Source organism: Rhineura floridana, chromosome 5 (genome assembly GCF_030035675.1).
Source record: "Rhineura floridana isolate rRhiFlo1 chromosome 5, rRhiFlo1.hap2, whole genome shotgun sequence".
Lineage (NCBI taxonomy): Eukaryota > Metazoa > Chordata > Lepidosauria > Squamata > Rhineuridae > Rhineura > Rhineura floridana.
This window is the reverse complement of record NC_084484.1, coordinates 109,366,286-109,382,374: the sequence shown is the minus strand read 5'-3', so window position 1 is coordinate 109,382,374 and position 16,089 is coordinate 109,366,286. Positions and strand designations below refer to the sequence as shown.

General features: G+C 42.7%; 1 protein-coding gene across 3 annotated transcripts in view; it reads left to right on the top strand.

Moving 5' to 3' along the window:
- The window catches only part of NCAM2 (neural cell adhesion molecule 2), a 534,690-nt gene that overhangs the window by 390,196 nt on the left and 128,405 nt on the right, over positions 1 to 16,089 (top strand). For all 3 annotated transcript variants that reach the window (XM_061627895.1, XM_061627894.1, XM_061627896.1), the window contains one exon: positions 5,404 to 5,554. In XM_061627895.1, coding sequence (XP_061483879.1) covers positions 5,404 to 5,554 — 151 coding nt within the window. The remainder of the gene's footprint in view (positions 1 to 5,403; positions 5,555 to 16,089) is intronic.

Here is a 16,089-nt window from a genome sequence, read left to right as displayed (position 1 = left end):
CCTAGTGTGGTTGTGTCTTGTGAGCTTTCTGCCATCTGTTGTTCAAGCTTGTTGGGTTTTTTTGTGTGTGTGCATCTGTCTATATTTGTGATATTGTTTTCCCACTTTTATGTGATGCTTGTTCCTTTAGAGTGGGACTCCATTTTTTCCTCAGTCCCTGCTTCTTACTATTCTTCCCTTCTCTGTAAATACAAAACAAAAACAAAAAATGGGGAAAACCCCATTTCAGTTTGTGTCTCTGTTCCCCTCTTTCCTCTGGCTACCCCTTTCCTTTTTCAAAATGTATTTTTTTTCTGGCTTGTGGTTATTTTTGTCCACAGTTCTGAGGAAACCTTACTCAGAAGCCCTCCCTGACGTCCTCTCCCTGTTCCTCAGAAATGCTTGTCTGTAATGCACCATTTTGTTGGTCTTTTTGCAAGTGTTTTTGTTGTGCTTTTGTTTCTAGCACCTGCCAGGGCTCTGTTTCTCACCTCTGTCGCCCTAGAGTGCATACACATCTGTTCCCAGCAAAACAGTGTTCAGGTGGACAATGCACAACTTCAGTCTGCCCACCTCCCAGGTCTCAGCATTCCATGGCAGCATTCCACAAGTCTTCTGACTCTCATAGGGTTTCCAGAGGAAAAACATCCCTAAGGCAGACTGCTAGAGCTGATAAGGATGTTAAGGTTTCCACAGAGGACCCTGACAGTGATCTTATTGTGCTGTATGAGGAGGGATGGAATGGGGAGTCTGATGTGGACAAAACGTCTACTAATCACCTTTTTCAGGATGCCCACCAAATGCTTTTGTTGTGTAAAACTTTGGAAGCCTTAGACTTAATATCCCGTGATGAAATTCCAATCCCTGCTTTCTCCAGGGTGCTAGTAGTCAGTTCTGAAGCCACCCCTAAGCATAAGCTGGTTAAACTTCCCTCATTGCTGCCTAAAGTCATCAAGGAGGAATATGACACTCCCTTGCAATATAAAAAGTCTAGGGCCATTGTAAAAAATACTATTGCTGGTTTCCTGACAAATCTCTTAACCCTAAAGACTTGAAGGCACAACAGAAGGACCCATTGCAGAGGAAGCTTGATATGGGTCTCAGGCACACTCACAAGGCTTGCACCCTGTTGGTGTGAGTGGCATGTTCTGCATTGCTATTTGCCAGGGCCTCTGCTCTAGTTGGAGGACGTTTTGGATGTATCCCAGCAAGACCCTGCCAGACTTTGCAAGTCTCTCCTGAAGATCTCTCAGCTGGTTGCCTTAGTTGCTTGATGCCTCGGTAGATGTGGTTCAATTTTCAGCTCATGCTCTAACGCTGGTGGTATTTTCAAGGGGAGCTCTTTGGCTTTGCCACTGGATACTGATGCAGAGGCTCATTATAATTTGGCTAAGGAGTCTTATATGGGATGAAAGCTTTTTGGTGACTCCACCTTGCAGGAAATGCTGGTGGAGTCTTAAGGACAAGAAGAAGAACTTGCCTTCTAGTCAGAAACAGGACAACAGGCATGCCTTTCAGCGGTCTTTCCATCCATATTAACTTCCCCAATCCTTTCATACCTCTTGGACCTCTGGAAAGGTGTGCATGTTTGGTCCTCCCACCCCTTCTGGAATAGGCCTTGCCTCGGAGGTAGGGGACTACCACACTTCCAAGGAAAGTTTGCTTCCATCTCTCAGTCTAAGCACCAATTCTGATACCATGCCTCAACAAGTAGGGGGTCATCTTCACAAATTATCTCACAAGTGGCAGTCCATCACTCCTGTTGGGTCCAGGAGACCCTCAGGCAGGGTCTGCAGTTGGAATTCTCAGCTCAACCTCTTCACTTCTCCAGTCTCTACTAATCCTGAGAAGAACAGGGTTCAGCAGTCAATCTGCCACCTGCTGCAGGAGGGAGAGCTCTTCTAAGGTACCTATTACTTGTTCTTTGCAGTGCTCAAACACAGTAACTTGGTCCGGTCAGTTCTGAATCTGACATCTCAAGCAATTAATTGTCTATCACAGGTTCAGGTTGAGGACCCTGATTTCCATCAAGCAGGCTCTTTGTATTGGGGACTTCCTCTCATTAATTGACCTAACTGAAAATTGTGATTACTCTGATGGCACATCTATGTCTTCAAGGAATTCACATCTGCACTCCTGATTTACTCGCCCTCCCAGGCTCAGGCTTCAAAGGACCTTCAGATCACCCTAGCCTGGTTGAAGGATGCCAATTTCCTACTCAGTGCAGAAAAGAGTATTTTTTTCTGGCACATTACATTCTCCACCTAGGGGTACTCATAGATATATAGTTGGGATTCATGGCTGTCTCTCCAAATGAGTCACCTAGATCCAGTCAGCTGTGAGGCCCATCCTCCACAAGTCATCAGTAGATCTTATGTTGCTAGCACAGATCTTGTGCCAGTTGTTCTATTCCATTCAGGTCACCCCCTGGATGAGGTGTCACATGCATCCCCTTAGTGGTTGCTATTCCCCTTCCAGAATAACTTTGGCATCATTCTACATGACAGCCAAAGCCCACATCAATTGTCAGGGCAAATCGAAGTAGCGTCACTTCAGCAGGAAGCCTCTCTTCTTCTCCACTAGGTGGAGCAGCATCTGGAGCACAGCAGAACATCTCCAGGGAGATGACAACGTATAGGCCAATTGGATGAGCAGGAAGCAACTTCTCAATGGCATGTGGGGGCTTCATTCTCAGGTCTTCCGTATGTTAGTGGACTGCTTTGGGACAGTTTGCATATATCTCTTCTTGTATCTAGAAAATTAGCAAGTTGCCAGGTTTATTCCTAGTATGTACTGCCGTTAGCAGAGGGGGTGCACACCCTGGCCTCCACTGGCTGTGCAGACTTCTGTACATTTCCCCCTAGTTTCCACTGCTCTCTCGAGTCCTACAGAAGGTGAGGAAAGAGAGGGTGATGATTCTGCTGGCGGTGCCCTTCTGGCCACAGAGGCCCTGGTTCTCCAAACTGATCAACCTCCTCCCTAGCCTCTATCACTGTGCTCAGTCTTGCTATCTCAAGGCCACTTTTCTTCATCTTGATATGGTTTGGTTGGCTCTTTATGCTTGGAAATTGAAAGGGTGCACTTCATCAAGGTGGGTCTTTCCCCTTTTCTCATTAATACTATGTTGGCCTCCAGGCTTCCATCCACCCTGCATACATATCAAGCAATGTGGAAAGTATTCTGCTTGTGTAGAAAGACGAGGGTTCATCCTAAAAAAGCTGGCATCACTGAACTTTTGTCTTTCCTTCAGGACGGTCATTTGTTGGGTCTCAAATCTAGCATTGTAAAGCATCAGACCTCCACATTAACTTGCCCTTTCATGTAAGGATCCAAGTGAACCTTTGGGAACTCACCCTCTCCCGAAATGCTTCCTGCATGGGGCACATTATCTTTGCCTCCAACACATTTTTTTTAACTTGGGATTTGCACAAAGTTCTTACTGCTCTGCAAAAGCCTCCTTTCATATCTTTGAAACTGGTGTCTTTATGTTTACTGTCCTTCAAGATTTTGTTTATAGTGGCCATCATATGTGCTGGACTTCTGAATGAAATGCTCTTCTGTGGCTAGGCATTTCTGTGTGTTTCATAAGGATAGGGTAATTCTGTATACTAATTCTTCATTTCTTCCTGGAGTCCTGTGTCCCTTCCAACAAGAGCTTATTCTTCCTACTTTCTGTCCTTCTCCTGTACACCCAATGGAGAAGATCTGGCATTCTTTAGATGTATGTAGGGCATTGAAGGTTTACATCTCTCAAACAAAACCCTTCTGCCAGAGTCCCTTTTTGTATCCTTCTTCTTGGATCCTCTGTGCAAGAAGGTTTTCTCCTCCATGTTGGCTCAGTGGATCAAAGTTTATATCATGGTGGCCAATACTGCCCTTTGCCTACAACTGCCAACCAAAATTTTGATTCATTCTACTAGGGCCACCTCTTCTTTGGCAGCCTTCTCCTTAAATGCTCCTTTGCAGGTTAGTCTGGCGGCCACCTGGACCAGTCCCAATACATTTCTCACACACTACAAAGTAGACATTCATGCCTCAGCTAAGGCAGCATTTGGAAGGCTTGTCCTGCATCAGGTTATACCATGCCCATAGGCAGCTCCACCATTTTTTGGTGTTCTTTTTCCCACCTTACATGGGCCAGCTTGGATATGTCCCACTTTATGTCATCTACATGCATGTGAGAAGAGGCCCTTTGGTCCTACCTGTGAATGGGTCTTCTCCATGCATGTAATGATGACATCAAGGCATCTCCCTAGTTTCTTTTAGATTGGGAGCTGCCTACCAGCATAATTAACTCTATCCAATTTTCTCAGGTGCATAATCTTCTTTACCAGTTTGGTGTGCAGAGTTTTGTATTATGTTTCTCTTAATGTGCTGTCACTTTTATGTTGGTGTTATCCGTTCTGATGTGGCTTGTTATCAGAACTGAGCTAAGCAGGCCAGAAAAAGCCACAAGAGTTAAAAATAAACAGCTACTCTGCCTGAAACCACTAGGAGAGCTCACCTCTCACCTGTTGTCATTATTACATGCATGGAGAAGATCCATTTACAGGTAGGACCAAATAGTCTAATTTGTGTATGAGCCTTTCATCAAATGTTGTACTATATACACTGTGGAGGAATGAATGCAAGACAGAGATTTTTTCCTGTGCCAAGGCATGCCCAAATATTTCTGTTTCTCTTCTGTGTAACTTTCACATGTATTTACCCTTAATTCTGTTCTGTTCCATATTTGCATTAATCTGCAATTTAAAAATCCTCTCAAAATGCATATATAAATGTGTATTTTTCATCAAAGTGCATATTTAAATGTGTATTATTTTTTAAAACTCGAAAGATGTATTTAAATTCAGAGACCTGCAAATTCTGGTGGAGAGCTATGTTCCACATGTCATAGGAATACAGGAACCTTTCTTATACTGAGCCAGACCATTGGACCATCTAATATTCTCTACACTGATTGTGAACAACTCTCCACAGTTTGTGACAAGACTCTTCCCAGCTACATGTGGAGATGCCACGTTGTACTTGGGACCTTTGTGAGAAAGCATTTGTTCTATCACTTAGCCCTTGTAAATATCAAATTCCTTAAGTATCCCTGGCTTCACCGCCAGATATAGATTGTAATCATAAGAGATCTGGGAGAACCAGCCCTGTGTGGGATGAGAACTGATCCTTTAATGCCGTAACAGCATGCAATTATTTCTTTAAGATAAAGTGCAAAACAAACACTGAGGTACATATTGACTTTACAGAAATAGTGCTATTTTAAAACACCAGAATAGGTGAAATATGATTTACCAAAATTACATGGTATTTAAAAAAAGGTAAAATGGATTCAGATATGATAATTAGTAGTGTTTAGGACAAAATGAATTAAGACAAAATAAATTACATAATTCTTTCTTGAATGTCTACAAACAGAGCCCAGATGGTCGGATAGAAGTCAAAGGGCAGCAAGGAAGATCATCACTGCATATTAAAAATGTGCAGTTGTCAGATTCAGGAAGATATGACTGTGAAGCTGCAAGCAGAATTGGTGGGCACCAAAAGAGCATGTATCTTGATATTGAATGTAAGTTTTACTTTCTCTTTTCTTTAAATATATTGTAAAAAGTGGTGGGAGTACATTCTTAAAAATAAGTTTTAATGGTTAAAGTGTTTAATTGGTTAAATTAAAATAACACAATTGTTCTTGTGATATCAGGATTTAAGAGCACTTCACTGTAGGTATAATTGGATTTGGTCTAATGCTTTTCTATTTATTTTAAGTTTGTGAAATAAAGTTGTTGATTTAAAAAGAAAGTAAAATAAATATAGGTTAGATGCATAGTAGCACAGAGCAGAGTTCTGTTTTGTGCTGGGACAGAAGGGCAATTGACTTCATTGTCACTTCAAATACTACCCCCCAGCAGTGAATTGATTGTATTACTTTGGATTACCCAGGCTGCAGTCCTATATACCCTTACCTGAGACTGGGATTAGATTCCATTAAACTCATTAGGCTTTACTTCTAGTAGAGTTATGTTGTAAGAGAGTTGGTTTACCATTTACATTTTAAAGACCTAGGTTAGCAGCATTGAATTGATGTGCTTAGTTTTCTTTAAGATTACTAAGAAGTGTGGCTTTGAATATGCGTTTAAACAGACCTTTAAACCAACATTGAACTGGTTAACAACCATTCTTGGACTTCTAAGGAACTGACTTTGGATTCATTTTTTTAAAGCTTTATTGTCCTTCAGACTACCAAGAAATTTGGCTTTTCATTTGCACTTTAAAGACCTTTACAGAGAATTTTTAGTCCAGAATGTTTCACTTCAGATATTTATTATGCAGAAGAGAACCATTTTAAAACTGTTTTGTCCAGCAGCCAGAAGAAAGACATTGAAACATTGTTTACTGGCACATAATGCACAATCTTGCTTGGAGCAGACAAAAATGGGAATAGAACCACAACTCATGGTACTGGTGGCATAAAATATAGTGTATGCATAGAAATAGATGCATATTGTTGTTGTTTTGATACAAGAGCAAGTTACGGCAGAACTACAGACATGCAAAAGTAAGAATTTCTCATGAAGGTTCCAGATCAGAGAGATATATGATGACCAATCACATACAAAAGCTTTGTCCTTGTCACCAATGTTAAGTACATAAACACACTGTTCTTTAACCTTGGGTCCCAGATGTTGATACACTACAATTCCCATCATCCCTGACCATTGACTATGCTATCTGGGGATGATGGGAGTTGTAGTCCAACAACATCTGGGGACCCAAGGTTGAAGAACAGTTTATTAACAGATGTCACCATTGACACTACTTTACCTATTGAACCAGCTAAGGTAAAATGGGACATTTTAAAAGAAATTTCATACACACATACACATACATACAATACTTGGAAACTTCAGCTATTATTGTGAAAAGTAATACATATTTTTTCACCCAGGGCTGCTCCTACCATTAGGCAAAGTGAGATGCCTAATTCAGGTGACAGATGCTGGGAGACAAGGAACAGTGTTGACTTGTTGCCCCCTAATCAAGTCTGCTGTCCTCAGGTGTGAAGGACACTGTCATGTTGCCAGTGTTCGAGTAAGATCTAACTGACAGTTTGGTCAGCCTCTGTATGTAGAGGGTTGTGGGGGTTTGTTTGGGGAGGGTAGTGCCATCTTGTCCTCTGTCTCAGGTCGTGAAATGTCTCAGGCCAGGTCTGCTTTCAGCATGGACCTTCAATAATGTTTTCTCTGATTGTGGGCCAAATTTCACAAGCTATGAGTTTAAAGTGTTCCTGGGGAAAATGAAATTAAACATCTTCATAACACTGAGTTTCTAATAGCTTAATAAACAGCTAGCTGAAATGTCAAAATAATACCAAGGATGAGTAATGAGATTTTTGGGACAAAGTTGGCTCAATATTTTTTTAAAGTATAATACAAACTTTTTCAGGAAGGGAGTCTGAGGAACTGAGGCAGATAGTGGTGATGAGAGACAAAATTATTGACCTAATAGACAAAATAAAAACTGCCAAATCACCAGGTCTGGATGGCATTCACTGGAGAGTTCTCAAAGAACTCAAATGTGAAATCCTGATCTTCTAACAAAAATGTGTAACTTGTCCCTCAGATCCACCTCCTTGCCTGAGGACTGGCAAGTGGCCAATGTAACACAATTTTTTAAAAAAGGTATCTAGGGGGACTCCTGGAAATTACAGGCTGTTAGCTTAATGTCTGTTCCAGGAAAACTGGTGGAAAGCATTGTTAAAGATAAAATAACAAATAATACAAGCCAGCATGTCTTCTGCAAGGGTAAGTCCTGTCACTCTAACCTATTAGAGTTCTTTGAGAGTGTCAACAAGCATATAGATAGATAGAGGTGAGACAATTGGCTTAGCATACTTGGACTTTCAAAAAGCTTCTGACAAGGTATCTCACAATAGACTCCTGAGTAAGCTAAGTAAGCCATCAGCCATAATGGACTCGTAGATTCCTAAAGGATGCCCTTAACCCAGTAATGCCTCAATATTACTAATGTTTGTTTGTTTGTTTATTAAATGTATATTCTGCCCTTCCTCCCAGAAGGAGCCCAGGGCGGCGAACAGATGTTTTTTTCTCCCCAGCTTCCTCACCTGCCTGGATTCAATGTCCCAAAGAGCAGCCAAACTGCACTACTCCCAAGTGCCCAGCTAATCTGCCCCAGCCATGTGAAGTAAGTGAAAAAGGAGGACCCTAAGGCCAATCAAGGAATCACACTAACAAAAAGCTACTTAGCCCCTTCAAACAGACAACTGGCAAAACCCACATTGCCTATAGTGATGGAGGGGGAGGGTGCAGCAAAAATACAAGGAGCAAGAGCTTGGAAGAGGAGCAGGCTTATGAAGCCATGCTCCAACCCCTTTCTTGATCAGCCAACTGGCCATAATGTGGCCCTCCCCTTAATCTCCTTTCTTTGAGAGACAATCTTCCAAGTCCTCTTTGAGGAAGGGTGGGGTGGAGGCAAATGCACCCCCCCATAAGAGTAGGAACAATATTATCTTGGGTGTGTATAGCATTGCAGCCTAAGTGTGAAGGTTTTAGATTTCAGTGATTGGAAAATCTTACATTTCCCCTGCCCCATGACACAGTTCTAAATCAAAGTGATAATATAATCAAAATCAAGGTGCTAATATAATCAAGTTTTGTAGATGGAGGGAAGACAAGCCTTTTTGTTTTATATTAGTAAACTACATTGTGAGGCTCCAGACATGCTTAGCATAGCAAACCATTCATCCTAGTAGATGTAAAGCTGTCTGAGCGGTGGGGTTCATTTTGTTATTTAAAGGATTTTTACCCCGCTGTTCAGCCAAAAAAAAGGGTCCCAGTGCAGCTGTCAACAATCAATAGCAAGACCGTGGGACATTGGAATCTGCTCTGGGTTTTAACACCTTGAACAGCTCCTTGAAAGTTCAGACTAAAACCCAGAGCAGATTCCACTGCCCCACTGACATGGAGGCAGCAGCTGCCACTGAGTAAGACAGCTCAGGCCTTCTGGCTTATTATCAAAAAGACATGACACAAAAGGAAAAGGTGGGAGGGAGGAAGAAAATGAGACATTATGCAAGAAATGAGACACTATGCAAATACTTTGGCTTTATGCCATCTTATTTCAAAGCCTTTCAAAGGCATTTTGTTCTGTGAATTTGTATTGAAAATGGTGTCTAGCCCAGAGAACTGAATTAAACAAAATAGTGGTTTGTCAACATTTGTGATGGTTCCCTCCCCTTTTGAAAGTAGCCATTTCAGGTGTAGGAAAAGTTTGCAAACTCTTCCTACCTTCTACTCTTTCCGTATTTTCCATGTCTGTTTTCATTGTCCCCAATCTGTGCTGCTTTGGGGTGGGAGGGAGAGGGGACACATTACCATTTCCAAGGCAACTAGGTTGATTTTCTCTGCTTCATCATGCTATACTGACAGGTTCATTGTCATCCAAGATTTGAATTGCAGTGAAAGCAGAAACATTTTCACTCATATTCAGCTCTAGTACATAGATGTACTTGACTTGTTGGGGCAGATAAAGATGCACATTTGTATGAACATCCAAAGTTACAAAGTAATGCAGTGATACTGAATGACAGGCTATGCATTTCAATGGGATATGCATTTGGATTCTCATACTGTATGCCTCCTTTCAAAGAGTTTCACAAGTCTTCAAGAAGGAATACCAAAAATCACCTAAAATGCCTGAAGGTTTGTTTACGAGGAAACAGCCCTCCCACAAAGCCCAATGTTATTCAAACACCAATATTTATGTATCCCTACTATGGGCTCATCCAGACGACTGTATAATCTGCGATATGATCACCTTGTGTGTTCATTAATCTTCCATGGTCCATACGACGTCACCTGTTAAAGCGGACTTTCTCGCTGTTAAATCCGCTTTGGCATTACCACAAAAAATGTGATTTGCTTTTTTAAACCGGGAATCATCTGCTGTACCTTCAGGCGCTAGGATGCAATACCGTGGACTTTAGAGCAGGAGGCATTCCATGGGCGGTGCTTGGGCGTTTCCCCATACCCCTTCTCTCATTCACAGCCAATCATGTATTTCCACTTTTGCGCATGTTTGAAAATGACCAGGAAAAGCCTGGAAAAAATGAACCAATCAGAGCAATGGGGTGGTGTTGGGGGGGGGCTCTGCAACTTCTACTGCGCAGATGCAAAAAAATGTGCATTTGTGCAGAAGCAGAAATCGCCGTTAATTTTTAGCCAGTGTGTGAACTGGGAGGCAATTGTTGTTTGTAAAGCCCCCCTTTTCCTGGCTGGTCTCGCTCAAGTGCGGCTGGTTGGTGCAGGGAGCTCGCTTTGCTCTTTCCTCCTCGCTCGGAGACAGACAGACATGCACAGGCACACACAGCGGAGAAAAGCGAGAGCCTGGCACTTTGTACAGGGCCACGAGAAGGAAAGGGAGGAGGGGGTGAAGTCAATGGAGCATCAAGTATTGCCCGAAGTAGTTGGGAAGCTGCTGGGAAGCCTCTCTCGGTGCCTCTTCCCTGACACTGACGCCGGGAGGCAGGCAGAGAGAGAGAGAGAGAATGGGGAGGAGCTGTTCTGGAGAAATAAGTGGAATTGCCAGCCATGTGTATCTCCAGAAACGTTAATATGCATAAAGGCAGAAAAGCATACAGTTGGTTTTGCAAAATATTGCAAATACAACCAAAAAACCTACAGGAATTATTGGCATATAAGTGGTTTGCTAGATGGCCACCCGCAACCATCTAAGGAGGCTCTGGAAGGAGAGCAGAGGAAGGGGTCGCTGGTGGCAAGGGCCAGCTGGGGAGAGAGCAGGCAGTGATGCCAGGCCACCCCCATGCGAGGGGAGACCCCAGGCAGGCTCCCAGGCAACCCCTTTCCTTTCAGGAGCCTCTCTCCCACAGGCTGCTTGAAGCTATGTTTGCCAGCCTGAGGGAGAGCTGGGTGACAAGCGGCGAGGGAAGGGGGCTGCCGAATCAGCTGTGGGGTGCTCTGATGGCTCAGCTGTCAGCCCAGCTGATTGGCGGCTTGGCAAAGGGGGGGGAACGGCTGCCTAACGTGGAGCAGCCGGAGCAGAGAAAGAGAGCAGAGGAAGGAAGCAGGCGGTTGCAATGCAAGCCTGGCTGTTGGGAAGGAGGTGGCAGTGGAGGGGGAGATGGGGGTGGCGATGGCTCTCAGAGGGGTGGCCCATCCTCCGCGAAGCCCCTGGAGTCCTTGGCCCCCTCCTCAGGAGAGCTGGAGATCGTTTTTGCCGCCCCTTCGCTCCAGCCGCTCGTAGAGCGAAGTGGTGGGCTAGAGCACCCTGGAAGCCCAGGGGTGGATCAGAGAGAAGCCATCCAGAGTGGCAAAAAGGGGAGGAGAGCTCAGGTGGCCCAGCAGCAGCTGGCAGGGGGTGCTGCCAGGCAAGGTGCCGAGCAAAAGGGGCAGCAGGCGATGGAGAAGGAAGGGATGCCAGTCACCCAGGCGCCCCTTCCCCCTCTCCAGAGTGCATTCAGCATCCTTTGGCTAGGAACCCCTGGCTCCAGGCCAGGATTTCATTCTTACCTGCAGCCTTCTGCTCTCTCTGCTGATTGAGACTTGCCAGCCCTGTGTATCTCCAGAATGTTTACTATGCATAAAGGCAAAAACACATACATTCGTTTTTGCGTTATATCGCAAATACAAGCATACAAAAATACAGGAATTATTGGCATATCAGCACACACACCCCGCCGGCCCTGCTCCAGAGTGGCGAGCGGCAAGGAACTCGACCCACAGGAAATTCAAACTTTTGCGCTGTTACAGTCAAGCGCATGCATGATATTGTGCTTCGTTGCAAAGGGGAGAGGAGCATACGTCATATTTTGTAGACCAATTGGCTGATAAGGGGAGTGTTATGGGCGGAGCTGAGAAAAAGTGAGAAGAAGTATGGGTCCTCCCGCTGCGTGTGCAGGCACAAAAAAAGCGGGGTTTTTTTTAATCGGGAAAGAGCGAACAAACAGGCAAAGTGAGGACTGTCAGATGACGAACCGGATATGGAAAACGTGGATTATCCTGCTCCGTTTGGATGAGCCCTATATTTTGTTAGTTTGTTTTGTGATGCTGTTTTATTGATGGTAAATAAAACAAACAAACCTTTTTTGGAACATAATTTCCTAACTTTTGTAGTAGTTTTAGTCTAATGCTTCAGTGGGGGCAATATTGAGCTTAACGGAATTCTCTCTCCCCAACGCACATCATATTTCAGGACTTTTTTTCCCTATGAAATATTCAGAATTTGGCTCCCCCACTCCATCATTATGTGCATTATGATATTTGAGTTCTCATATAATTCAACCTTCTTTTATTAATTAGTTATTCGTCTTGAATACAAATTGCTCTTTCATCTCTTCTGATAATTGGGATAGTGTAGGTAGAGTAATTGGTATGAAGGTGACAGGTCTGACTAGAGAGCAGCATGCTTATGTTTAATTCTAGGGGTTTACTATCTTAAAGGATAGAACAGGACATCTGCATCTTGGAAATCTAAATAGAAGTCCAGGTTTATGTACATTAGGATTCTGGGATCAAACAGTTTGGATTTATTGTCAAATATAATTTTATTACAATATTCCTGGCAAGAAGCATGGAATACCTTGTTTTAGTTGTTGACTTTGGGGTTTGAGTGATGTTAGGGAAATACCTCTGTACCTCAACTCATGCCTGGGTAATTTAGTATAAGGCAAGCTTTTACTAGTTACGACCACATTAACCATGACCACATAGTACAAAATGTGTCATGAACTAGCCAAGTCCTCTAGATTTTAGTAGGGATTAAAGGTGCTCTAAATTGTCTGTGTGTTCAGACAGTTCTGAATAACATTATTTTCCTTAATTTTGCAGAATTTTACAGAAGTATTGAATGGTTTGTGTACAGCAATTTTCTCCTAGTAAGAATAAAATCATTTTTCAGAAGGAAAAAAAAGCCAGAACCCATTTATGAGCTAATATACTTGACAGCAATTTCCATTTAATGATCATATTTGTCTTTGTCTAACAGTAGGCAGATTTAACTTCTCTCATTTTAACTTATTTTAAAAACTTTAACTCATTTTTAAAAACCTTTTTTTAACATTTTGTCTTGAAACTGTTTTAGTATAACCTATAAACAAGTTCAAAATAGAAGTACTTAAATACAGTATGCAGGGGGTTTAAACTGAAAATGGATTTGGCATTTACTTATTTGGGACTAGTTTTGCTGTCAGTACGTGAGCTTTATTGCAGTAATATTTCTTAATGATGTCAGTGAGCAAATAAGCTTCTTAAGTATGAGTTGCGAAAAGCATATAAAAGCAATTATGACATACGTAGGCCTTTGGAGCAAAAAGTGAGGTTTTGAAATACAGTGATTTGGTGAACAAATTGGTAACTGCATTTCAAGTTGGTATTTAGAATTTTCAGAATGCTGCAAGTAAAAATGATTATGGTAAGTACTGTATTTCCTAGGTAGATGAGTGTGAAATAAAATGCATTAATATTCAGAGAAGTTATTTCACATGTCATGTGATCTATGTTAAGTGTCCTCAACTATAGCGAGTAAGCGGGACAGTAATCTGGTTGTTGCAAAAACTATGTAATGGAAAAATAACTTGTATGCAAGCTGGCACTAGTAATTCTCAAACAGAATGAATCCCTGAGACTAATTGAGGAAAGGAAACATTATTTAAAGTACCTTGTTTGTTTGTTTGTTTGTTTGTTTGTTTGTTTGTTTTAAAAAAACCCTTGCAGGATTATTTGAAAGATGAAATGAAATGAAATAACTTGCATATAAACTTGTTGGAAAAGCAAAGAAGAAAGTGAAACAGAAAAATGCTTGAAGATACAGGCAAGAAAGGGGGGGAGCTCCTTAAACCTTTAAACTAGTTGTTCCCGATGTGGGGGCCATGACCCCCAGGGGGACTGCAAAGTAATCAAGAAGGGGACGTGAACAGTAAATAAATGAATTATTTATTATTATTATTTAAAGAAGTCTTCACTACCTAGACAATGTCTGCTCCCCCCTGCCGCTGCAGATGAATCCTCCCCCTTGCTCCAAACGAGAGGGAAGGACTGCTGGAGTGCCAGAGCATCATTCAGGTGTGCCAAGGGCAAGCCTATACCACACATGGCAGATGCCAAAGGAGGCTGAGGGAGGTACTACCAGGAAGAAGAGGGGATTACTATCCCAACTCCCAACTCCTCACACTGCTGCTGCTGATGACACCCTTACTCAGAATGAGAGGAGAGGGCTTTTTGTGAAGCAACAAGAAGCACAGCTGCAAGGAAAGGCTGCTTCCTTCCTGGCAGCCAGCCTTCCTGCCTTTCTTGACTCCTGCTTCACTGCCATCTCCTTTAAAAAAATTATTCTTATTTGTGAGGCCGCCCAGATCTCTCCTTCGGCCCAGACAGAGCCAAGGAGCAGGGAAAAAGCTTAGGGACTTCCTCACTCCCCCATGTCTGAGGCTAAGTGTGTGTGCCAGTGTCCCCCTTTTCTTCCATCTGTGTTCCACTCCCCCACCTCCCTCTTCAAGATGCTGCAGCAGTTGAGAGTTTCCCCCTCCCACATATCCAAATGCATGCACACCTGCACATGCTTGCAGGAGGGGCAGCTGTGTTTGTGTGTGTGCGTACTCTGATCTGTCTTCTTCTCCATTCTCATTTCCCAAGTGCACGCTAACCAAGTTATCAGTTCTGATGATCATCCCAAGGCCTAAAAATATAAACCCCTCCTCAGCCTATCTACCCTTTTGTCTTCACAATCTAGCTTCCCCACCACTACCACATTGCTAGTTCTTGATGACGATATTTTTGAAAAGCTCAGCAGGTTGGCTGAGGCTGAGGTCCACATACTGCAGCTGAAATGTATTTATTTATATAATAATTATTGCATTTATATCCCATCTTTCTTCCAAGTTGTTCAAGGTGGTGTACATGGGCCCCCCCCCTTTCCATTTTATCCTTACATCCTTTATCCAACTCTGTGAGATAGATCAAGCTGAGAGACTGTGTCTGGTCCAAGGTCACCCAGTGGGCTTCATGGCTGGGTGGGGAAGCTGAACCTGGATCTTGGGCCAACACTGTAATCCACTGGTGTTGGGAGACAGGACTGTACATCTTCAGACTGTTGGGATGGGGAGTGGGATCCCAATTTGATTGGACCTTTGCATTAAGAAAAGAAAGCAACACCTCCCTGCCTGCAGGAAATTTTTTATGGGAAGGAATATTTGGAGATGTGATTTTGCCACGCACCATTCTTTCAATTAACAGAGACTAAAATTACAATGGGGGTGGGGTTTTCAAGAAATTTAAGAGGGTCCCTTACTCATAAATGTTGAGAACCACTGTTTTAAACTACTGATCTCCTATAGTTTGTGGTGGTACAGGCGGTGCCTTGAATAATATATTCAGATTCCAAAAGTCTAGCCTAGAAGTATGTGTTTTACAGTGTTTTCTTAGCATTACCAAAGCATAGCCATACCTTGCAGGGGAGCTTCTGTTGAGAAGGCCCTCCTTTGCTGTCTTGATCTTTTGAACTTACAGAATTCTGATTTTATATCCCCCTCATATATGAAGGGGTGCTGTCTGCGTTATGATGTTACAAAATTGTGAAAGTCTTTAAAAGTGGCCAACACTTTGAATGGACCTGGAAGCTAACCAGCAGCCACTGCAATTCTTGCAATACTGTTTGAATGTGTTTCCACCTTTGCAAACAAAGTAAACTCTGTAAAAATTAGTAATTAAAAGAAATAGGAAGCTGTGGTTGTGAAGCTTCTCAATTGACATCAAGGGTAACCTGATGAAATTACAGCCAAAGCATAGATGATAGAGTAAAATCCATATTTTAAGAGAGGGGGCTTATAATATATAACTGATACCCCTGGCCATGGGCATGGCTTCCTTTCTGCAGTAGCAATGTCATGTCAAGGATCACCCCTGCCCTATTGTACACCTGATTTGATAGGGCAAGAGAGAATCAGAAAAAACACTTCCCACAGTGTCTGAATTATTTTGCCTACCATTTTTTCTAGATATAGTTCTATTTCTCCTCATCTACTCAGTCATGTTTAAACATGGCTGCAACATTGACACAGCTTCTCAATGGTTA